Raw genomic sequence first — 24,170 nt, forward strand, 5'->3', positions numbered from 1 at the left:
TTTGTATGAGGTTCATTATTCAGCTATCACAACTCAAAACCACTTACCATAACTTCTTGTAGGGTACTATAGAAATGAGAGCCAGTTTGGTGTAGTGGTTAAAGGCAGTGGGCTTGAAGCCAGGAGAATGTGAGTTCTAATCTTGCTTTAGGCACAGAAGCCAGCTGGGGGACTTTGGACCTCTCTTTTCCCTAGGAAGGAGGCAGTGGCAAACCACTTCTGAAAGATACTGCCAAAAAACCCCACATGGTCTGTGCAGTTGCCAGGAGTCAAGCTTGACTGGAAAGCACAAAATACATATACAGTAGAAGCAGCCTTGACTGTAAGATGTACAAGCAGTTATGGTCTAGTATATTTCAGAATCAGACACAGTGTTAAATGTGTTGGAGGAATTTGGAAATAGGGGTAAGAAAGTCTAGAATCAGATGCAAGTGACTTGTCCATCTCAGTATGGGCTGGGTGTATGCATTGTACTCAGCCACAATCTGCTGAGGAGACCACAATAGCCTGAGTCTGCACAACACACTATGCCACAAAAATGAAACCACACTTGGGCTAAGTGCCGTGTGTGAGGCCAGTCGTTGCCTTCTCTACCTGGCAGCGTCTTTAATGTCCCAGAATACCCTTTGAGATGAAAATGCAAGCAGAAATTCAAACTGAGACCTGTCCTTAATTGAGACAACACAATCCACAGGCAATGAAAGCTAGGCAGTCTTAAGACGCACGGAGAAAAGTCCTAAGTGCATCAATGCCTAGAGTTATATTATGGAAAACATGGTACCATTTATGCAAAATAGAAATATACACTAGTAGGAAGCAAGCGCCCTCTAGTGATTTTTAAAATGTTATCCACAAACTCAGTTTCAACTGATGACATTTCTTTACCACTCCCCCCCCCCCATTTTTACCCGGCTATTTTGCTGGATTACACTTCAGTATGGGGAGAGATCAAATCTGCACCCCCTGGTAAACCAAGTCAACGAAAGATCAAGCGTGTTCTGCAAGGATACTATTCAATCGCTAAAAGAGAAAAAAACCTGAAAGAAGTTTCCCATCAGGCCCGCTGTCTCCCCTCTCTAGCTTACAATGTGGGGACGGAAGGCGCAGTAAAGAGACGAGAAAGGAAGGGCTCGCATTACACCGTGAAGCGCCAACCTGCCGACCACATTTTACTCCGCAGGTCGTGCGAACACAGACACCTAAAAGCTGGAAGAGGTCACGTGCTTTGAAGAGCAAGGACAAGGATTAGAATCGCGCGCAAGAACCTCCCTCTTCCCGGCGGTCTGTAGGGCAGGATCCTGGTGCACCCGCAAGACCCCCTATCCCGAGTCAGCCTCTCCTCGGCCTTTCAATAGGCAGCCCTCACTTCCGGCGGAAAGTGCCGGTCTAGGACTAGGAGGCTAAAGTCTGTGGTCTCTGACCTCCCGCCCCTCCTTTGCTTCGAGGTGGGCCGCCCTTAAACCAGCCCGGCCGCCGTAGGACATTTGCGTTGCCAAGCGTCTTGACGTGATTTGACGCAGCGTGTGGCGGTCTTACTCCCCGTAAGGGGGGAGGAAAGAGGAAAAGGAGGAAGCAAGATGGCGGAGGCTTCCCCGCAGCCGGGACGGTATTTTTGCCACTGCTGCTCGGCCGAGATCGCGCCGCGCTTACCGGTGAGGAGGGAAAGAGGAGGGTCGGTGGTGATGGTAATACTGGAGCTGATTTGTCTTCAACTTGATGTCCTCCTGATAAGCTGGCACTGTAATTCCCACCGTCCCCATCCAGCATGGCCGTTAGCCTGATGGCTGAGAGTGATGGGAACTGTAGTTTTGAAATATCTAGAGAGTGTCAGGTTGCCGAAGGCTGATTTAATCCTTTTGATCTTCGTTCCGCCCTCATTTCTCCATTTGGTAACCCAAGGTAGACTAGCCGTATACATGGAGGATCCACTGAAAGTGGGAGGTGGGGATCTGTGGCTTTCCAGATTTTTCTCTACTAGGCTGCACCTCTATCACCTGTTCCTGTTGCTCGGTGGGAATAATGGGCCTTTGAATCTAGCACATGTGAAATATGCCAGGTTGGGAAAGACTGGTTTCACTGTTTGATGCACTCTTAAAGTAGGAGTGATGAGCCTGTAGGCCTCCAGATGCTTGGCTCTAGTTGGCCCTGACTGTTGGATGTGTGGGAGGGAGTGTGGACAGGTTACAGGCTACCCTGACCCTCATTTAGCATACCCTGAGACACATCTGTTGGCATTTATTTAATAAAAATGGTATCTCCCAGAAGCAAGTTACTGCAAGGACTGCTGCAGGAGAAGACATCGCTTCCCCCTAAGAAAACTATCAGTATCAAAAGGGGAAAAAAATCCTAGAGCGTAACCGCAGGTGGGCCAACAAAGACGACCTTTTTTACATGTATAGCTTCAGTGCTGCGCATAAGAAAAGGTTGTGTGTCTTAATGTATCACAAGTTGAACACAACCCAATAGTTCAGTGCGCTGCCAATTAAATGTAGTCTTAGGCTGGATGAATAAAAAGTTTAATGGTATTCTTTCATATTATGTCATCAGTGTACATTAGGGCTTAACTCAGTTATTGCATTTATTGCCCATTTCATCATGAACATATATAATTAATCTGATACTTTAAGATGCATGAGATGCTTGGTTGGCTGCAGAAGACTAACACAATTACTACTACTCTGGAATCTATACACATGTCACTTTGCAAAAAGCAGGTATAGTGGCTTTTATCCCAAGTGTTTTACAGTTTAAAATAGACTTAGGATGGGAAATGGGTCATCAGTAAATGAAGGAGTATGTAATTATTTTAGAGTTGATTGGATCATAGCCAGTAATAATTTCATTTTATGTTCTATGTTGTTAAGATTGCATCTGGAATAATGTGTTTTATTCTGGATTCCACATTTTAAGAAAGCCTTAGACAGAATTAAAGGTAATCAAGATAGTGAAGGGTTTGGAAATCAAGTGTTATGAAGAACTGTTGAAAGACTTGGGTTGTCATTCGAGAGAGCAGGATTGGGATAAGCAAGTTGAAATCAGAGAGAAGCGTATTTCACCAAGAACTTGTGAATAGTAAAACTGTGTAGCCGTGAAACACATGGGCTATGAAAGTGGTGGTCTGAGCTACACTGAAAGCACTGAGAAGGGGGTTGAATCAGATGGCTATCCAAGTACCTTCTTGTTCGAAGTTTCAGTGCTTTACATGTATTATCTCTCTCCTTTATATCTGAACACAACCATCCACACTTGAGGTTTGTCATTTGGGTTGTAGTTTTCAGAGCTGTGGTTATTTGCTGAGGGGATAAAATAGTGGAGGATAAGGGTTGCCTTCTGGTCCATCTTGTGGACTTCCATTAGGGCCTTTGTTTGTTTTCTCAGTCACGCCTGTTGATCCAGGGTGGTTTTTTAAACAATGTCCAGCATTTAATTAGAGCAGGGTTTCTCAACCAGGGTTCTCTGGCACCCTAGGGTTCCACAAGAGGTCACTGGGGGTTCCCTGGGAGATCACGATTTATTTTAAAATTTCAAATTTGGGCAACTTCACATTAAAGAGGTACATTTCATTCTTTATTTTCAGTTTAAGAACACCGTTAATGCATATATACTGGCCTAGACATGAAACAAATATAATAATTTTGTAACTTCTGGCCTCTATTTGAGCCTGAAGGTGCAGGGGTTCCCTGAGGCCTGAAAAATATTTCAAGGGTTCCTCCAGGGTCAAAAAGTTGAGAAAGGCTGAATTAAAGGCTGGATCCACCTTTAGTTTTCATAGTAAGTGGTCCTCTCCTTTTCCTTTTAAAAGCCTGTTGGTTAACGGCTGTGGATGGACTTGGCTTCCATAAGGATGTATATGAGTGCAAGAAGAGCCCTGCTAGATCAGAGCGAGGTAAGCCCACCTAGCTCAGCCTTCTGATTCCAGAGAACCCAGAGGGAAGCCCTGAAGCCAAGATATGAAACAATACTGCTGTTTCTCATACTTGTATACATTTTTGTTGTCTTCAGCCTCTGTTGTTCCCTCTGAACAAGCAGACCAAGTTTAGCCTAACCTGCCTGTGTGTTGTCAATAAAGACCTGATCCTTCCTGAGAATATGCAAAAGCCTTCTAGATAAGATTAAAGTTCCAGCTAGCTCAGGGTTCTGTTTTATCAGTGGCCAGCCAGATGCCTCATTCATTCAAGAAGCTAGTATATCATAATGGTTAAAAGTCTGAACTATGAGCCAGGCAACCCCCAGTTTATATTCATAGAATCATAGGAGTTGGGCAGCATGCAAGTTTAATAAATCATTATTATTATACTCAGCAAGTGACTGTCAGGCTGGGTTCATGCATTGGAGTAAACCATAGTTTACTGAACAAGCTGTAGTGGTTTGGTTTCACAACCTTACCGCAAAATCCATGGTTTACAATTCACAATGGCTGGGATCACACATTGCTCTAAATCTGAACCAAGGAACCCATGTTATGGCACAGTGCTATGTGTGCCCTGACTTCTGCTTTACGCCTCAATATCCTACATCTTCAGTGCAGGGGAAATGGCACTGACTTCCAAGGCTGTTCCTTCAGCCTGGGAATTCTGGAAGTTATAGTCACAAATGCCTGGAGAGCATCCTATGAGGAAAGCTGGTGTAAACTTTATGGCTAGAAAATTAGCAAGAAGCACTTTCCTGTTACGGCCAGATATTGTGGATGAACTCAGGCTACATCTGTGCTGTTTTGGCTTAGAACAATAGTGGTAAAAGTTACTTTTGTTTCCCCTAATTTAGCTTCAGCCAGATGCTTTTGAAAAGATCAAAGAGGATTTAAAAAATGTTCTCTTTTCCCTAATGTTTAATATTCAGGAACAGACTTTGGCCCGGCATGGTATCTTCAGTACCAGAGGCAGCAGCTGTTCATACGCTTGTGGTTCAGCTGAGTCAGGAATTTGTGAGTGGAAGTGGTGCAAGCAGAAGAGCAGCCAAGGGCTGGGTGGAAAGGATAACTGCTAGGGTGGAGATTAATTGCAAGGAAAGATAGGTAAAGGTATATTCTCCTTTGAGTCAAACTCAATGTCAGTGTGGTTTCCTGGTCAACAATACAGAAATGTCTTGTTGTTGCCTCCTTCCAGGCTGTTTGCAGCTTTGGGATTTCTGGTGGTCTCCCATCCAAATACTAACCAGATCTGATCCCACATACTGTAGTTTTTAGCTGGGTGCTGCCACCTAACTGCATATGAGAAGTTGGAATGGAGTTAAAAACATGGATCCAGAATTAAGGTAGTAATATTCAGTATAGACAGTTCTTGGTTAGAAATGTTTACTAGAGGTAGAGGGCATTCTCAACCATATTTTGAATGCTCTATGGAACAGGGCATTCCCAAAATATCCTAAGGGCTCTGCACATCACTGGTTTAGAGAGATTTTAAAATCTTTTTTTCCCCCAAGCTGATGATGAAAATGATTGTTCGTGTTACTTCTCCAACAGGTCTTCATTGAATCATCCATTTGTATTTTATGGTAAGCAGTACACTTGATTGGTTTACTGCAAATTATGAGTGGGTTGCACTAAAAATATATGTTATCTACTGTTGTAAGCCACCTTGGGAAGACAGTGGCCTTGAAAGTCAACCAAGAAACATTTAAAGAACTATGAGAATGAAAGCAAAATCTCTGACTGCTGTACTGGTTTCTAGAACCCCAGATAAAAGTTTTTTACATCTGATATTTCAAGGGAAGGAATGCCAATGAGATTCACGTATATAGACCATTGCTTTGTTTACTATGGGTTATTGAATGAACCCAAATCTATTGGGTTTGCTCAAGAAACTCAGCTGTAAATGATGGATTATAACCCACATTGGCTGGGTTCATGCATTATGATAAACCTTGATATGGTTTATTTAGTTTCAGCTTAGTGTGCTGTATAAACCCTGCTATTAATTGATAGGCTATCAGGTAGCATGTGTATACCCAGCCAGTTACAGCTTATGAAATAAATTAAGGGTAAGCAAACAAGGATCTGTATGCCCAGCCAAGCAGACTGCAGAGTGGGAAAAGTTAGGCAAAGGCACTCACTGCTCATCCAGATAGCCTTCAGAGAAGGAGGCCTTGGTGGAGGTGTTAAGGATGAATTTTCACATAGCACAGCCAGCAGTGGGATTTCTCCTGGGAAGAACCCGTGCCCTGCGTTGTGTTAGGAACCAAATAGTCTGAAGCTGCAACTGATAATTCAGTGCTGAATGAGATGCAAAGTATGAATTGCATAGGATCAGTGGTTGGGTCTACCTTCATTTTGGCCAGTTAGATGCCTTCAGATAGCCTACCAATGGGTCTTGGGACACTAGCCCACTTCTGCTGTTGTCCCTGACACCTGCTGTGTGGAGGGTTGCTGTCTCTGAAACTTGAATTTGTATGTAGCTATTTTAAGCTTTTGCTAGCCATTTTCTACCTCCCAGCATCCATCTCATCACTTTTGAAACCACATTAAATCGTAGCCATCGCCGCATCTTGAGGCAGCAATTGATGCCTTCAGTGAAGGACTGGCATTTGTTTGTTTAAGGACAAGCACAGTGTCCTTAAATGATTCCTTCTAAATATGATGTCTTTTAAAAAGAAAAAAAAAACCAAATGTAGAGAATAACATGTTCATTTCTCTTCCAAGGACATCAGCTTAGCCTCAGAGCAGACATTGGAAATATGACTAGCTCAAACCTTTGATGCCCGAGAATACCAGCCAGACTGTATGGATCTGAGTCCATGACCTGATTAACAAAGCATGCTAAGTCATAAGCTGGTTTGCAAACTCCAGGGGCTAGATTCACTAGACATGCTGAACCATAGAATTCTAGAGTGGAGAAGGATTGTTGGACCCTTGAACCAAACCTGCAACTCAGGGCAGGAATCTAAATTGAAGCATCTTCAGACCATAATCTGACAGGTTATATTAAGGATTAACCCAATATGTGACCCACTCATTCATTGTGCAAGTGGATTCACACTTCACACTATGCTGTAATGTTTGTTTAGTTTGGATTAATGTATTGTTAAAAGTCAGCCAATTGTAGACCGTGGTGTAGGAATCCAGTTTGCCTCTTGCACTCTAAAGCTAGGCCATGTTATTGTTTGCTTGATTTTTATTTAGCATGTTTAAATCTGTTGGTTGTGGTTTATAAATCTTGGATTCTTATTTGAATGGGTTCATGTATCGCTCTAATCCAAAAACATATAACCTATATTGTGAGTCAGCCTGCATTAAAATATCACGCTAACTAGGCAAAGTGCAAAATGGCTTATGTCTTATTGTGAATGTAAAATGCTTAAAAAGCTTAGATCAGTGATGTAGTTTGTTTAGGTTGGACTAATATATTGTCAAAATTCAGCCCGTTGTTGGTCACAGGATAGGAATCCAGTTTGCCTCTTGTATTCACCTATCTGCCCACTAAGAGATTGGATTCCCATATAAATACACTATGCCACAGTGTGTTTATTCAGTAACCATAGTTAAATAAACCATGATTTAGCACAGTGTATAAATCCAACCACAAGCTGATTTCACACATTGTGCTAAATTATAACACAGCTTGCTTGGTTTTAGGCGAGTGTCTTGGCTGAATCCAGAGTTCGTGGGTTTTAAGACATGTTTTGTAGTTTATCTGCAAATAAGACCATTATGACTTGTTTGACAAACTGTGGTTAATGCAGACCATGCCTTAGCACGCTGAGTGAATCCTGCAAATACCAGCGTCATCATCTATTCATCAAGGAAACCTTGTGCTCAATCTGGGCAAACTAGTTTCCCCAAGCAGACCGGCTTTCTCCTGCCCTCACAGCCTATTCAGAGTTTGGTTCTCAATTGTAGTCAAGCAGCTTGCCACCTTCACACCCTGCCCACTTATCAGTGCAATCCTGACTACTCAGAATCAGCACTCACTTTGTGTCATTGAGGCGGCTGTGGGCCCAAAGTCTGCTCTGCTGGAGCTGTTTTGTTAGCTCTGTCTTCTCCCCTTAAATCCCTCGCAGTCCTGTGGTTCCTGGCAGCCTGAGCCAAATCTTTGCTACATCAGGCTTCAAGAATGTGGTGAAGCTTACCACCTTACTTTTTCTTTAGTTGTCGTTGTTATTACCCTGTGTTCTTCTTGTTATTATAACTGTTAAACCACACTCAGAATACAAGTCCAGACGTGGGTTTTGCCTACTTGGGGAGCTCTCCTGGTGCATGATGGCCTGTGGGGGGGCCCTTCCCCAGGACGGTGCTTTCCAGATGCACAAGGGCTGCTAAGAATTCTGGGAGCTGAGGTCCATCTGTCTGGAGAGCTCCAGATGAGAAACGTCTGGCTTAGATGTTATGGAAAGAGCACCACAACACGGAGAAGTTTAGCCATCTGGGAAGTCCAATCCCAGGTGGGTGAGGTATACGAAGCTGCATGTCTATGGAGAGGCAGTTTTATTTTGTACATGAAAAGTAGATTGGTGTGTTAAAGAAATCTAACAATCTACTACTATGCATGCTTATTCCAAAGGCAGGATGAGAATGAGTGAGTCCTGGCTAATTATGAATATTGGTGATATTGGTGCATTTGGACACAACGGGAAGCAAGGTTTCTGAAGGATACTGGCTTAACATGAAAGAACTGAGTGCTGGTTACTTGCAGCCCAGTTGTTTCTGCTAGAAGATGATGGTAAGGTAAGCTAACTAAGAAAAGGAAGCTGATTGTTTTATTTGAGCCAAGATACCTGGCTTCTCACTTCCAAGGGATTGTAAACTAGGGTTGGCATTTGGTTTACAAATCCTGGCTTGTTTGGAGGCTGCAAATTCCAAGCCCAGTTTATATAGTGTTTCTTTTTTTTAAAAAATTAATTTTTATTGAAGAATTTTATACAATAGTAAAAATGATACAAATGTAAGAAAAAGAGTAAAGAATAAAGAAAAGTGAATAAAGAAAAAAGAGAAAAAAAAGTATAATGAAGCGGCTTCTGATCTTCTTTATAGTAGTTACAAATAAATTTATCATCTGTCCCCCCTCTTTAAGGTTACATCATGATTCCCTTCTTCCTATATTTTACCTTTTCTAATCATCAAATCCATAAATCACCAGTTCATCAGCAAAAAGTCCATAAAGGGTTTCACACAGCGTTCCTTTTGTGGATTAATTAAGCCATATTTGCTGGTGGACATAGCCAATTAGGTGCAGATTATCTCTGGGCATTAGTTCTGCAATCTGCAGCATCTCCCTGGGTGCCTGCATAGCTTCTTACCACATCTGACTTCCTACTTCTTTCAAGAATGATTTTATTTATTACAAAAATGGGATGTGCCAGCAAGGATGATAGTAGAGAGTATTCTATGGTACGTCAGCTAGAGAAGGCATGAGATTCCAGCAAGTCAGCCCTTATGTCCCCAACGGCTGCCATTTTGTGAATAAGCTGTCTCGCCAATAGCCATTTTGCAGGAATGTCTTTGATGTGTTCCTGCAAGTTCAGATATCCCATCAACCCAGAAGGTTGGGGAACCCCTGTTCTGGCATGCAGCTTGTTTGTGAGAGGTCAGTGTTCTCCAGAATGCCAGCCTGCTGTTGCATGCAAGCATGCAAACCAATGAAGCTCGTCTCCCAGCTCTTCACTGAGAGCAAAACATCCTTCCTCTCTGTATTCAGAGAAAATGTTAGATCACTTTAATAGTAAAGCCAATCCAGTGCTTGCTCCTTCCTCAGCCAAAAACATAACTGGCTCACATGTAATTATTTTTAGGTAATACTTGAACTTGGCTTCTCCTTTTTTTCCTTGGGAATATAATTTTGCATGTGACACAAGTATCCACTTTGGAAATCTCTGTCTATAGGACTGTGTAACTTAGTAAATAGAGCTACTTCCAGCTTAGAGGATTCTTGTTTACTCACTTTTTAAATGTGCAAAAAACTCATACTGTGCCCGAACGAAGTGGTGGGAAATCTGTAAGTGACGTTAATTGAAGGAGAGGTTAAGCGGCCAGTGGAGTCAAGGCCGGGTCTGCTGAGTTGTGGAACACTGGTGTCTAGACAGGGTTTCTCAACCAGGGTTCTGTGAAGCTTCATTAGGGGTTCCCTGGGAGATCATGATTTATTTAAGAATTATTTCAAATTTAGGCAACGTCACATTAAAGAGGTAAGTTTCGTTCTTTATTTTCAATTTAAGAACACTGTTAATGCATATATACAGGCCTACACATGAAATGAATATAATAATTTTGTAACTTCTGGCCTATATTTGAGCCTGAATGTGCGGGGGTTTCCCGAGGCCTGAAAAGTATTTCAAGGGTTCCTCCAGGGTCAGAAGGTTGAGAAAGGCTGATCTAGACAGTGGTTGACTGATGCTCTTGCCAGAGATCACCCTGCAGGTGTCCATCTTTTGCTCCTTGCTGTTTTTTTTAATGTAAAGCATTCTCACACAACATTTCCTCCTGTAGGATTACATTTGCCCAAGGTGTGAATCTGGTTTTATTGAAGAGCTGCCTGAGGAACCAAGGTAACAACCCTTTCTTACTGTTGCAAATGACAGATGCCTAGGTGGAATAGCTCTGGGTCAGGTGTTGACATGACTTCTCAAGAGCCATTTTCTGCCTGCATGTGAGGGGCAGGTTACACATATAGAGCAATATGATTGATGGATAAGAATCTTAGTTTCTTTATGCTGAAAACTCTCCATATCTAGAAGATACGTGCAGCTGATTAAGGCCCTTAGCCAAAATCTTCTTTCCCCTAGAATGCCAGCATAACTGACTGTTTCCATCATCCTTGGCCACTGGAGCCAATTGGGGAAGACTATGTTCATTTCCTAGCATTTGTGTCCCTCCCTCCTGGCCCACCTTCCTTGGATGCATTCACAAATGATCTCACTTGCCTAAAGTCGGACACGGTACAGTCTCTGTCCTCAGTTTGTTTCTGCCACACGTACGGCAAGGAAGGAGTGGCACACAAGCTGGTCAAATGTCATTAGCTGACTCATATCTGGTGCAGGTTGTATGCACAAGCAGTGCTAAATTTCCAAGGTCAGTTTGGATCCTGGTATCCATAACGCAACAAGTGATTTGGCCTTGATGTCAGCCCTTTGGCCTAGAGCAGGTCAGGAAACAGACGCCATATGAAATGGTAAAACTCTCCTGTATAGGCTATAATAGCAGCATCTTGAAAGCCTGACAGTGTTTCCCCTTTCCTCCCTCTTGTACCAAAGAAAGTCAAGGTGGTGAGTTTCTTTCTCACACTTGCCTGTTTTTTGGGGGCTAAGCTCCTGTTTTATTAACAGTTGCTGCATATTTTCTTCAAGGCCATCTTTATACCGCTCTACCCTGGAGCCTTTGGCTTTCCAGGCGACCCCTCTCTTTAGAAGTGCTTATGGGGATGAAAGCTGCCCTTGTGGCAGCTTTGGAACTAGAGTTGAGTCTCCAGGGTGGTACCCAGGGGTGTAATGAGCCTTCAGTTACCTCTTAGTGTCTGCCAGGAACTCTGTTCCATCTGATTTCTTACATTAAAAAAAAAACCTAGAACTTAAAGGGAAGAAAGTGTGCTGCAAAGCAAAACCCCATCCTCCAGTGCAGTGTTTCTCAACCTTAGGACTTGAAGATGGCTGGACTTCAACTCTCAAAATTCAAAATTTTGGGAGTTGAAGTCCAGCCATCTTCCAGTTGCTACGGTTGAGAAACTCCATCCTCCAGTGTAATCTTTATTTCTAAGAGTGTCTGAAGGCCTCATAGACATTCTTAGAAAATCACAAACTGCTGCCCAGTGTTCTGCTCAGGAAAAGACCATAGGGGGATTCTGGGAGATCAGCATTTTGTAGCTGCTTCTGTCATCGCCCCAGGAGGTAAGAGCCTTACAAATGTGCCCATCGGCTCAGAAAGCTTGGCAAATCCTTCCCTTCAAAATCCTCTTGTATATCACAAGGGTTTTTTTTTCCTGAATGTCTGGCAAAGATGCATTGTTCTCCCACACTTCTAGAGTTAGTAGCATGCCAGGGTTCCTATCTGTTCCTGGGGTTGCTATTGATTTTTTGATGAACTCCTGTGTGGTTCTGAATTCTAGCAGGATGTAGGAACGGCCCTACATTCTGCTGTGTTCTCACTGGCATGGTGAAGCTTCACGTCAAAGGTCTCTCTCAAGAACTGTTACCACTGTTGTCTATTTTTGTTTTATTTCCTTGTTAAAATAAAAGTGGATTTGCATTTACCCAAGTTAAATCAAATGGTTCCAAATCTATGTTAGGACCATTCCTGATTTAGGCCAGCTCAAAAGTTGCCGAAAGCATGCTTTTGATTTGGCTGCAAGGTTGCAAAAAGCAGATGAAGGAAGAAGGGGAAAAAATGACTTGATGTAGGTGGCAGAAAGGATTTCAGGAGGGAATATGAGAGGAGGCTGCAGACATTTAAATAAGCTTCTGCTCCCTGCTGGGTTGGTTTCAGGTTTTAACCCGGTTAAGCTCCTGGGACTCCTGGTTTCAGATTGCAGTAAAATAAATGATACTCTTCTGCTCCTTCTTCCTTTCACAAGTAGATGAATATATTTAATTAAGACAGGTCTATTGTATCCTTCACAATAGGTATGCTAGAGCAGTTTACACCTTGTAAAAGATACAATAATATAATTAAGAAACTGAAAGTAAATCTCCCTGTTTGCAGGAGGGGTTTTTCTTCTGAATAGATTAAACAGCATGTAGTATACCTAAAGCAGGGAAGAGAAGATTCATCTGCCAGTGCTATGTCTTTTTCTGCCAGGAACACTTGGCATGTGTGGGGGCCCTGAAAAGGAGTTTTCAAGCACTCCTCATTTACCTTTTGTAAATATGGTTTTAGGTGCTGCTCAGCCTCCCGTCCCTCCACACAGGTTCTCCATCTATTAAAAAGTGGAAGAACTCATAAGAGAAGGAAGTTGAAAAGAAAGGGGAAATTTTTTTGCAATTTGGGAAAAACTGAAAGATAGGTTAAGGAATGAAGCAGAAGCGGGAAAGATTTTTTTTAAAATGTCAAATAATACATGTAGAAGGAAAAACAAGAATAAATATTAGCAATTTTTCTTTTCCCCAAGAGAAGGCTGCCACAGATTGTTTCTATCACTTGTAAACCCCACACAAATTACTCATCCATATTCTGGTTTGTTTGTTTGTTTGTTTGTTTTAAGAGAGAGGCACCTGAAAATGTAGTTTCCCTTGTCTGGCTGTAGTTCTAGTCCATAAGTAGCTCTCAGGAGTCCTAATTTCCATCTTACTAAGCTAATTTGCTTTTTCTTAAAAACCTCTTCCAGAAATGTTGAAAATGGATCCAGCTCTTCAGCCTCGACCAGTGACCAGAGTAGACATCCGTTTGAGGTGAGCTGTTTATAAAAATCTCCTTTCGGTGTAATGGGTATAGATACTTTGAAAGGAGATGAGGAATAGTTTGCAAAATGTTTACGCAGGATCTTTATATCTTCCCTTTTTGCTTTAACAGAGGGGCGAGAGATTCCAGGTTCTAATCCTAAATGAGCCCCTACAGCTTGGGAAAGGAATGGAGAGTGTCCCTTGGGGTCAATGGATGGTATTCCTCTTGCCTGCTGAGAACTTAGTGCAGTGCCCTTTAATTAGATCAAGCAAAGACTTCTCGGTTGCCTGGAACCAGGCTGCTAGGCATAGTGAATCATCCATTGTTGATTGGAAAGTTCTGTTTCTTCCATTCTGGTTCAGGATTTAGCATGGCTAGACAGACTGGTGACTGTAGACACCAGTTAGCCCCACAGACACCTCCCTTGGCACCTGACCAGATCCCTTCTTTAAATTTCAAGATTAATGCAGAACGCTCATACAAAGAAGGAGCCCCTAGTATTATATATTTATTTCCGTGGATGCCTTTCGGCCTTGCTGGCATTCTTAGGAAATAAAAATGGTTAGTGGATCCATCCCAGGGCTTTCTATACTTAGCTGCCCAGGAGAAACAGAAAAAGGAAGTTAGGTTGCTAAGGAGAGTCCTTGTCATGAGTACTGATGGCGAGCAGGAGGGGGCCTCTATCCAGGGGGGAAAACGCATGCTGGATAGAGGCCCCCTCCTGCTCGCCATCAGTACTCATTACAGTCTAGAGAAGATGGCAGAGAAAAAACCCATTGGTAAATGAGTATTTTGTGACTGGCAGCCAATTTGTAAATGGGCCCCGTTCCTTTCATGGCAGCCATTTGATGAGAGTGCCTGTGACAGTGTTTCTCAACCTTGGCAACTTTAAGACGGGTGGACTTCAATTCCTAGAATTCCCCAGCCAGCAGGGCTGGCTGGGGAATTCTGGGAGTTGAAGTCCACCCGTCTTAAAGTTGCCAAGGTTGAGAAACACTGGCCTATGATGATGTGCTCTCAAAATTCTGGAGTTGCCTCCCAGCCTCCAGAGGTACCATGGTGGGTTTTCAGAGCTAAGACTGATTGGCAGAAAAGCAAAAAGAGACACCTGGATGAGACATTTGGAGTTTCAACTCCCATAAGCTTCAGACAGGATGAGTAATGGTAAAGGACTGTGGAAGCTTTAACTCAAAAATATCTGGAGGAAGTTTACCTGCCCCCATAACAGGCAGTCCGAGGCTTCTGGCCTGTCTCGTAAGTCCCCTCCCTCTGTTCTAAGCTGTTTTTTCTCTCTGGCTCTTTCTCTCTCCCTCCTAGAATGTGGATCAGCCCCTCTTCACCCTCCCACAGGGCTACGGCCAGTTTGCCTTTGGGATAATCGACGACAGTTTTGAGTTCCCAGCCTTTGGGTCCAACACACAATCAGAAGATAACCGTGATGCTGAGAACAGGCGGGAGAGGGAGCATCAGTCTCGGCACCGATACGGAGCCAGGCAACCCCGGGCTCGTTTCACTGCACGGCGGGCGGCTGGCAGGCACGAGGGAGTCCCCACGCTAGAAGGGTGAGGACAGTGTCCAGCTCTGGGGGCAGAGTCATAAGTGTTGCCTCTTTGGATATAGATCCTTTAAAACCATGGAAGTGGATTCCTGGTTCAGTTGGCTACTGATTCAACTTGCATGCAGGAGAACAGTACAGGTATTAATCCTTGCTTAACAACCATTTGCTTAGTGAAAGTTTGAACTTACAATGGTGCTGAAAAAACTGACGTACAACTGGTCCTCACACTTACTACCATTATAGCATTCCTGCAGTCACATGATCATGATTTGGGTGCTTGGCAATTGGTTGGTATTCATTCATTCATTCATTCATTCATTCATTCATTCATTCATTCATTCATTCATTCATTCATTTTCTATCCCGCCTTTATTATTTTTATAAATAACTCAAGGCAGCAAACATACCAAATACTCCTTTGTCCTCCTGTTTTCTCCACAACAGCAACCCTGTGAGGTGAGTTGGGCTGAGAGAGAGGGACTGACCCAAGGCCACCCAGCTGGCTTTCATGCCTAAAGCGGGATTAGAACTCAGTCTCCTGGTTTCTAGCCCGTTGCCTTAACCACTAGACCAAACTGGCTCAGTGTCCCATGGTCACACAATTGCCATTTTCAACCTTCCTGGTTTGCAAAATCAATGGGGAACCGTGTGATTCACTTAACAACCACATGGTTTGCTTAACACCTGGAGTGATTCACTTAACAACCGCCGCAAAAAGTTGTGAAATCTGGTCAGATTCCCTTAATGACCGCTTTGGTTAGCAACTGAAATCCCAGTCCCAATTGTGGTTGTTAAGCAAGGACTACCTGTAGTTTGGGGAGGGGATGGGGGTCTTAGTGAAAACAGCAGCTTGCCCCAGCCTGGTTCCACCAAATTGGTTGGAACTGCACTGTTCACAAACTGGAAGGGCCACACCAAAGTTGGAGGTGAAAGATACTGTACAATGAAAAGGTTAAGTTCCAGAAAACACTTCCAGAGCTGAAGAATTGGGCATTGTCCATATTTCCAGCCACCATTTAGAGGTCACTAGAGCTTGGCCACTGTATTTAAGAAGGCAGCCAGTGGTGCTTAAGTGATACACCCATATGTCACTGCAGGGTCAGATTAGAGGAGGCAATTTAGAAAAGTGTGAGAAGGGAATGCTTTTTCCAAGAGCGTGCTTATCTTCTATCGCTTTAGAAGGATCTGCACTTAAGAGTAATAGGATCATTCTGGGGTCCCCTTTGTGATAGCAGCAGCACCATCTTCCTGCCAGACCAGGTTGGAAAGGAAAATAAATGTGTTTAACAGAAAAGGACCCTGTCTCTAGCATCATCTTTATTCCTTAGAACAGGGCTCCATAACTTCATAGCAACTGAGGCTGGTGCTTCTTTGGAAAAGAAATGGATGTGACATGGCACAGGGAGTTTGTTGGGAAGAAGGCGGAATGGATGCTTTAAACCTTGTGGAGGCTTATGGGATTCATTTATCCCTTTAAAAATCCCAAACTGGGAAAATGAATCCAGGAGGTTGCAAAGGTTGACCATTTTGGCCCCACAACAGGTGGTTCTGGACTTAACAGATTGGGGTGCTAAGAGCTGTATACCAAGTCTTGGAAAGTAAAACAGAGAGCAATTGTAGACGAGTGCTTAGCTGATGCCCATCTGGCAAGAAAAAGGGACAAGCATTAGCCGGGACGGTTAAGAGAAACCTGGGGCCAGAGGAAAGGGGGTTTCAGGATGGCCATGTCGACAATTTCTTTGTTCGTTTTCTTCCATTTGGTGTTGCCCAACTCCAAGCAACTCTGGCAGCTCACGATACACCAAACGAACTAGAACAGGACAAAAAGGGAAAAAAAAGAATAGAATGGCAGTCATGGTAGTCATTCTCTAATAGTGCCCCTAATATCCTCTTAAAATTCCAAATATTCCCAACACCAGAAGTCAGGGGACTGAGCTCATTCTGCAATTCTCTTTTCCCTGCTCCAGAATGTCTCAAATTTTGCTTTTTCCTTCTTTTTGACAGAATCATCCAGCAGCTGGTCAATGGAATTATAGCACCGACCACGATACCAAACCTTGGAGTAGGACCTTGGTGAGTTGGTCAGAGCACATTCCAACCTGGTACCCTCCAGATCAGTGTTTCTCAACCTTAGCAACTTTAAGGTGTGTGGACTTCAATTCCCAGAATTCCCCAGCCAGCATAGGACTCTGGGAGTTGAAGTCCACACACCTTAAAATTGCTAAGGTTGAGAAACAGTAGACTTCAAACCCCAGAATTCCCAGATACCATGGAGAATTCTCTTGCTGAAAAGGTTATTCATCCCTGGTAGCTATAAACCATGACATCTTGTGTAAACTGAAAAGCAGAGTGGAATTCTTAGGCTTCTAAGAATCCGCCAAAGTCAGTAAACCTTGAACCATTTGCCTTACGGCAGCCTGCCAGTTCCAATGAAGGCTTAACTTTTCCTCCTGTCCTTTCTTTGTTTTGGTGTTTTCTATATATAAAGGGGAGTCTTGCATTCAAATCCCATGGACTACGCTTGGGGTGCCAACGGCTTGGATGCCATTATTACTCAGGTACAGCCAGCTGTGTTCAGGGCGCATCTCTTCCTTTTGGGGGGTGGGCGGGTGCGGAACGGTGGCACAGGGAGGGTTCAGCACTGTGGACTCCTTGTGTTCTCTTCTGTGGGCTCCCACTGAGATACAGTTTAGTTTTAGGAGGCTCAAGTTCCATTGCCTAAAGAGAACCTCCGTGTTAGGGGACAGTGGTGTTGCCTCAGGACTTGTGCTGGAGGCCAACAGCGAAGAAGGGTGTTGCCTACAACCCCTGCTTACATGCTTTGTGGAGGCACTGGGCTAAAGACAGGGAGGAAACAGGGTGCTTACTAATGGGCCTACCTCGGTCTATGCACCAACTTACATAACAACGTTATAAATATACCACAGTTATAAACATGGCTGAGGTGAGAACCATGCAAGCATCCATATCACTTGGTTATGCAGGTATCTAGTTTGGAGGTAACTCTCTACGTTTCTCCCAGAAAACATTTGGAGTTAGAAAGCTTCTGGGAGCAGGAGGTGTTAAGGATGTGGGGTTCTTGTTCTTAAAAATGGTGTAAAGATAGCTGATGGTCAGGCCTTGGAGAGTGGCTCAGTGGAGCAGATGCATACTTGAATGGGGGCCAGGTGGCAGCAGAAGTCTAGCCTGAAAATTGGAGGATTGGAAGGGGTTGCAGAGCCCCGTCCCGGTAAAGCATCCCTGGCCAGTGCGTGTCGAGCCTCACCTTGAGGACCTCGGTTGAGTTTTTGATCACAGCTGAGCTCTTAAGCTTGTGACATCCAGATTTCCTCCTAGCTGCTCTGACGCCATCTTTGTTGGGCAGGGTGGGGAAGTAGCCGAAGGTAGGAAAGAGGGGTTGTGCAGCTGATAACCAGCTGCTGGAGGCTGGAAGTTTAGCTGACCCTGGTTACCCTGACCCTCAGGCCTTAGAGAGCAGGGTGTGTGTGTGTGTCTGTCTGTCTGTCTGTCTGTTCAGGCATGGACTGTTACACTGGGCGTTTGAATGGGATGCTGGAATGCTTTCCCTCAAATGGGCAGAACTATGAGGAAAGAGAGCCTATGACAAGAATTAATTTTAACCCTGCATTTATTTCAGCAGGCAGACCTTTCCTGGGCTAGGAAGTTATGAAGGATTTTGGCCTGGGTAATACTTGGATTGGAAACTCCAAGGCAGTGTTTCTCAACCTTGGCAGCTTTAAGATGGGTGGACTTCAACTCCCAGAATCCCCCAGCCAGCAAGCCAAGGTTGCGAAACACCACTCCAGGGAATGCCAAGCTTGATTAAGAGCTACCATCTGGCAGCAACATTGGAAGTGGTTCTCAGAAGGGGCTACAGATTGTGGCCCTGTTCCCCTCCTTTGCCACTCTTTTATTTTCTTTCAGCTCCTGAATCAATTTGAAAACACCGGCCCGCCTCCTGCGGACAAGGAGAAGATTCAGGCCCTTCCAACAATTCATATAACAGAGGAACACGTCGGTGAGGCTTTAGTCACTTTTCTTCCTCCTCTTTCCATGCAATCAGAAAGAGCCAGATCATCCCATCAGAGTTTTTCACTTGAATAGCGTTATTATTTTTAAAAGATTCCGCTGCCTTATTATAGTTTTTGTTGGCCAGCTTTCCTTCCTTTCTTTTGCTCCTTGGTTTAGTCTCTGGTTCAGGGTTGGCGGCTTTAATTCCTTTCTGTGGTTGGTAACCAGAGGCGGGCAAGCTTTCTTAGGCTCACCCTATCTTAACTTGGAACCGATCTCAGCTTGTTCCTAAAACTTCAGAAGGTGTTGGTTTTTGTTGTTTTGCCGAGGGCCTGCGAAACAGAGTCACCTTTCATTCTCTTTAATCTCCTCCTGTTCAAATAGAAGAGGGTGGCTGGATAAGATTGAACGGGGATACGTTTCTGTTGCTGAGCGTTGCTTGTTTCTCTATAGTGCTCCATTATGGTCAGTAGATGAAAGAAGACTGGCATTTCAGCCACCTAAAAAGAAATGGAACAGCAAATATGTTCAGCCACCCAGTCAAATGGGTTGACAGCAATGTACCTTAATGACAGGAAGCTTAGGGAACCTGGCTGTAAATTTTCAACAGATCCCAATTGCTTCTGCCTTCATCATCATCCAGGACACTTGCTATCTTTTCTTTTTCTGAGATTTTCCCCTGCTAGCTGGTTTATATGTGCAGGTATTCCTTGTTTAGCAACCATTCAGTTATGATAGTGATGAAAAAGTAACTTTGCAACCATTCCTTGCCTTTACGACCTTCGTGTGTCTGTAAAGCAAAGGAAAGCTGAAGTAAGATCACAAGCACAGTTGCGGTTTCACTTGGCAGCCGCTTCGCTTAATGACCAAGTTGCTGGTCCCATTTGTGGTCACTAAATGAGTACTACCTGTAATGGGGGTGGACAGCTCAGCCCTAGTTCTTTTTTCTTTTCTTTTTTTCCAATTGCAGGTTCGGGGCTGGAATGCCCCGTCTGTAAGGAAGATTATGAAGCTGGCGAGAGCGTGCGACAGTTACCTTGTAATCACCTCTTCCATGATGGCTGCATAGTCCCCTGGCTGGAACAGGTTAGCTGTCAGGGGAAGTCTTGGCGGAATTGAACAGAGCATCCCATGCCCATAACTGCTTTCTGGAGGCCAGGGATGATCCACCAGGGGCCACATTGGGAGCCTGATTTCCTTTGGCCTCCTGTGATTCAGACACTTTTAACAGTGACAGAGAATAATAGACATCTCTGGAGATTGGGCAGGGGGAAGAGAGGAGTTGGCTGGGAGAAAGTCTCCTGTTGGGAATGGAGGTGATGGTAGTCCATGGCCTGTATGCTACGTTCCTGCCACATTCTTGGGGGACTTCATGTCACCAATTGGGAGCAGATCATCAATTTCAGCAGAACAATTGTGTTGCTTTAAAAAAAACTGAGAGGGGGTGATATGCCTCTGATATCCTCAATAACCATATTTTGAATGTTTTAAAAAGCATCCCCAGAGGTGCAAACTATGGGCACATCCCCTCCAGTGAGGTCCCTGCCCCGTTCCCTGGTTCCTTAGAGGCCTAATACTTTCTTTTTGGGAACAGCAGCTTTTGGCTGCTGGGGCGTTGCTTGTTCTTGCAATAAACCCCTTTTTTTAAGTGAAAATCCTGTCTAGAAATCAGCACACAGCCCTTGAAAGTCATTTTTAAAACCCAGTAATTCCAAAGCTTGTAACTGAAAAGTCAGTCTCAAAGCCAGGCATTAACAGCTTACAGTACACTAGATAGATCATCTTAGTTAAAGTCCATTTAAGACAGATGAGTTTTTGATCATCTTTTTGAAGATCAGATTGGAAGAGAACAGTTATACTGTACGTCTTTTGGCATGGAATTACACAGGATCTTGCAAAAGGGGGTTAGAGACCATTTAATCAAACTATCAGTACAGTAGTGTAGTTCTTCCCACAGATGGCTGTTCAGCCTCTGGTTAAATGCCTCCAGCAAAAAGCCCACAACTTCTAGAGGCAGTAGTTCTGTTGTCAGTAGTGCTGGGCAGGGCTTCAGATTTGGGGTTTGCGGAGTGCATATGCAACCCCAGTCTGCAGTTCTGTAAACCAAACGGTATTTTCCTTTGATTGCACTGCCAGTTGCACAGGACAGCCACACAGCCTGGGAAAAGGCACCGTTTCTTTAAGGAGTTGCCAACAGGGACTACATTTGGTCCTGCGCAAGCTCTGAAGCACATCTGCCTTTGAATCCAAAGTGTTGCCCTGCCCTTTCAAGCAGATTCTCTTAATTTTTACCAAAATGTGCTTTCCTTTGTTTTTTCCCTCCCAGGAATGCCATCTGCATAGTCCTGTGTTTACTTCCAGCATCTTGCCTTTTCCTTGTCCATCACCATGACCCCTGACTGTGCCAGAAACACTTAGACCTCCCAATTTTTCTTTTCTTTTCTACCCCCAAATTCTTAGTCATTGGAGGATCCATTCAAGATAGCTTCTGGCTATATGAATGTCAAGCCCCCACCGATGGAAATACTGTGATGCAGGGCCCTGTCTGGGGTAGTTGGCAAAAGGGAGACTACAGAATAAGGCAGTGCAGTGCATTGGATTTAATTTCAAAAGGTGCACAAGGGCAGGAACACAGTGCAACCCGCGCTATGTTTGCACTCAAGTGCTCCCATTTGAATCCAAACCACTGCAAGATGTACTTAAAGGAAGTCCTGAGACATGGGCCAAGTACCTGTTTTCATTTCTAACAACATTTTTGCTCTGTGTGTCTCTGTGTGTCTTTTTTTGTCTCCACCCGTTCCCCCAGCATGACACCTGCCCAGTGTGTCGGAAAAGTTTAAGCGGGCAGAACACAGCTACAAACCCGCCTGGACTCTCCACAATGAATTTTGCCTCCTCCTCCTCCTCCTCCTCCTCCTCCTCTTCTTCCAGTTCACCAAGTAACGAAAACTCTGCAAACAACTCATGAATCTTTAAAAACAAGCAAAAAAAAAAAGTTGCCACTCTCATGCTCTTTTCTAATGTCATAGCCCTTCCTTGCTTCTCCCCACCACCACCAGGGGAAATCTGTGGGGTGGGGAATCTCCAGTACAGAGCCGTGGGGTGGGCCGGGAATGGGACTCTCCACTGTCTCCCCCCAACCGTCGTAACTTTGAGACCCTCCTGACTTCCCGCTTTCTTCCCTCCTCCCCCCCGCCCTGGTGTTTGGTGTTAAATCTTGCCTTCTCTCAAGGGACAACAGGGGTGGGGGGTCTCCTCTCTAAACCGCTGCTGTGCGGACTCTTAAAACCGGCCCGACCGCGCTGGGTGACGAGCGGCGGGGAATCGGAACGTGAACAGGCACTGGATTTGAGGGAGATCAGAGTTCCAAAGGGGCGTTCTAAAGTGGATTGTCTATTCCTTTCTCTTTATTATTTTTTTAATATAATTTTGACAATTTTTTCCCCCTTCTTGTCCTGCCATCAGCTCTTTAAGAACTGTTGATACTGACCCTTGAAAGTAGAGATGTGATAGAGATCCTTGTCCCCTTCCCCTTCTTTCCCCCATGGATTTTCTGCTCCTGGAAGAGTTGGTGAAGCTCTTTCCTTGGCACCAGCAAAAAGCGGGGAGGAAGAACAGGGGTGGGGAGTGAATTTAACAATCAGAGCCACTTCCTGACCCTGCACAGTTTCTCCTCTCCCCACTCCCCCGTTACTAACACCGCCCTTTTTGGCAAGTCAATACCGAAAAAAGGGGTTTTTATAATTTTAAATTATTACTGCTGTTAAATAAATGGACATTTCAGCTCTAGCCTGTGATGCATCTGGGTTTGTGCCTCCAAGAGAAGATGAGATGAAGCAAGGCTCTTGCATGGAATAGCTTGGGCGGCAGGGGGTGCTCTCAGAAATGTAAAGAAGGGTTGGATCTGATTAGGAGTTCCAGGGGAGAACACCAGGAAATAACCAGGGTTGTGAACTAAACTGAGATGTCAAAAGAAACCTTGGAAGAAGGCAGTGACCAATCACTTCCTTGCCCTTGCGTAGAAATCCTCATGGACGTGGCTGTGAAGTCCTGGGGCTTGTGCTCCACTCAGAGGGGTCTTTTTTTACCGTCTGCAAGTGAGGGGGCCTGTCTCTCAAGGGTTGGTAGTCTTGCCCAAGTGTCACCCTTGCGTCTGAAGCCGTCCCTTGTTCTGTGCACAGCTGACGGACGCTGCTGCGATGGTCTGTTCTGCATCTCTTTGCGTCGGTTTGGATTGTTTCAAGCGATGCACGGAAGGGGAGAGTCTGTTACAAAAGTGGGCTTGCATGTTGTAAAGCAGGCTTGTCTTGCTGGCCAAGTGCCCACCGAATGATACAGGTCATCAGAGGGCACCATCGGAATGCAGCATTAAGGGAGAAGGTCGGCAAGCTGAGACAAACGGTAGGTAGAGTCCAGCATATTGGTTCAGGCTACCATTTTTCCACCCTTGGGCAAGAGGCTTTTGGGGCAAGAGTCCACCATCCCCTGCCCAAATCATTAACAGCAAAACTAGCAGTGTAATTAGAAACTAGATTTTTGCATTAAGCCTCCATGGGGCTTTCTACCCCTCCCAACAAGCCTGATCCAGAATAGAAAAAATGTACAGGTAGTCCTCGACTTAAGACCATTCGTTTAGCGACTGTTTGAGGTTATGATGGCACTGGGAAAAGTGACTTGCAACTGGTCCTTGCATTTACAACCATCACAGTGTCCCTGCGGTCATGTGATCAAAGTTCAGGCGCTTGGCAAACCGGCATGTATTTACGATCGTTGCAGCGTCCTGGGGTCATGTGATCGCCATTTGTGACCTTCCCAGCTGGCTTCCGACAAGCAAAGTCAATGGGGGAAGCCGGATTTGCTTAACGATCATGTGGTTCATTTAATGGCCATGGCAAAAAGGTAAATTGGGCATGACTCATTTAACAATCGCCTCACTTAACAGTGGGAGTTCCGGTCCCAATTGTGTTTATAAGTCAAGGACTACCTGTAGGCCTTACCCATTCTGAGCAGTGATGCTTCGGCGGCAATCTGGGGCTGCAAAAAAGGGCCTGGCCCTGATTGAAACAAGAGGACTGGGGTGGAAAAATGTGTAGTCAAGTTGAGGGGCGGGGCTTACAGATTGAAATGCCCCAAAGGAGGCGTGTTGACGCAAACAGGAGAGGAGGCCAAAGGGTGAGTCAGGATGCAAAAATCCTTCCTCTTTGTTTTGAAGAACAATTAAGGTAAAGGAAGGTTTCCCACCCTCAAAATATGTTTCTCCACTCATCCCAGAGCCTGCCTTTTGGCACAGGTAGGTTCTAT

At 44.5% G+C, this 24,170-nt stretch overlaps 2 protein-coding genes across 2 annotated transcripts in view; both read left to right on the forward strand.

Annotated features, from left to right (window-relative positions):
- Positions 1-24,170, forward strand: part of ARID3A (AT-rich interaction domain 3A) — a 354,333-nt gene that overhangs the window by 72,462 nt on the left and 257,701 nt on the right. The window lies entirely within an intron of this gene.
- On the forward strand, positions 1,527-22,658 carry RNF126 (ring finger protein 126). The gene is made up of 9 exons (XM_063290747.1): positions 1,527-1,652; positions 10,418-10,476; positions 13,245-13,308; positions 14,618-14,862; positions 16,863-16,931; positions 17,347-17,416; positions 18,783-18,876; positions 19,840-19,955; positions 21,676-22,658. The coding sequence occupies exons 1-9, from the start codon at positions 1,578-1,580 to the stop codon at positions 21,835-21,837; spliced, it is 954 nt and encodes a 317-aa protein (XP_063146817.1). The 5' UTR covers positions 1,527-1,577; the 3' UTR covers positions 21,838-22,658.

Source organism: Candoia aspera, chromosome 1 (assembly GCF_035149785.1).
Source record: "Candoia aspera isolate rCanAsp1 chromosome 1, rCanAsp1.hap2, whole genome shotgun sequence".
Classification (NCBI taxonomy): Eukaryota; Metazoa; Chordata; class Lepidosauria; order Squamata; family Boidae; genus Candoia; species Candoia aspera.

Bases quoted from the DNA above. Each gene is read 5' to 3' on its own strand.
- RNF126 (XM_063290747.1), top strand. From the start codon at position 1,578: ATGGCGGAGGCTTCCCCGCAGCCGGGACGGTATTTTTGCCACTGCTGC. The intron at 1,653-10,417 runs GTGAGGAGGGAA...TTCCTCCTGTAG, and splicing joins AGATCGCGCCGCGCTTACCG to GATTACATTTGCCCAAGGTG. The intron at 16,932-17,346 runs GTGAGTTGGTCA...CTATATATAAAG, and splicing joins AACCTTGGAGTAGGACCTTG to GGGAGTCTTGCATTCAAATC.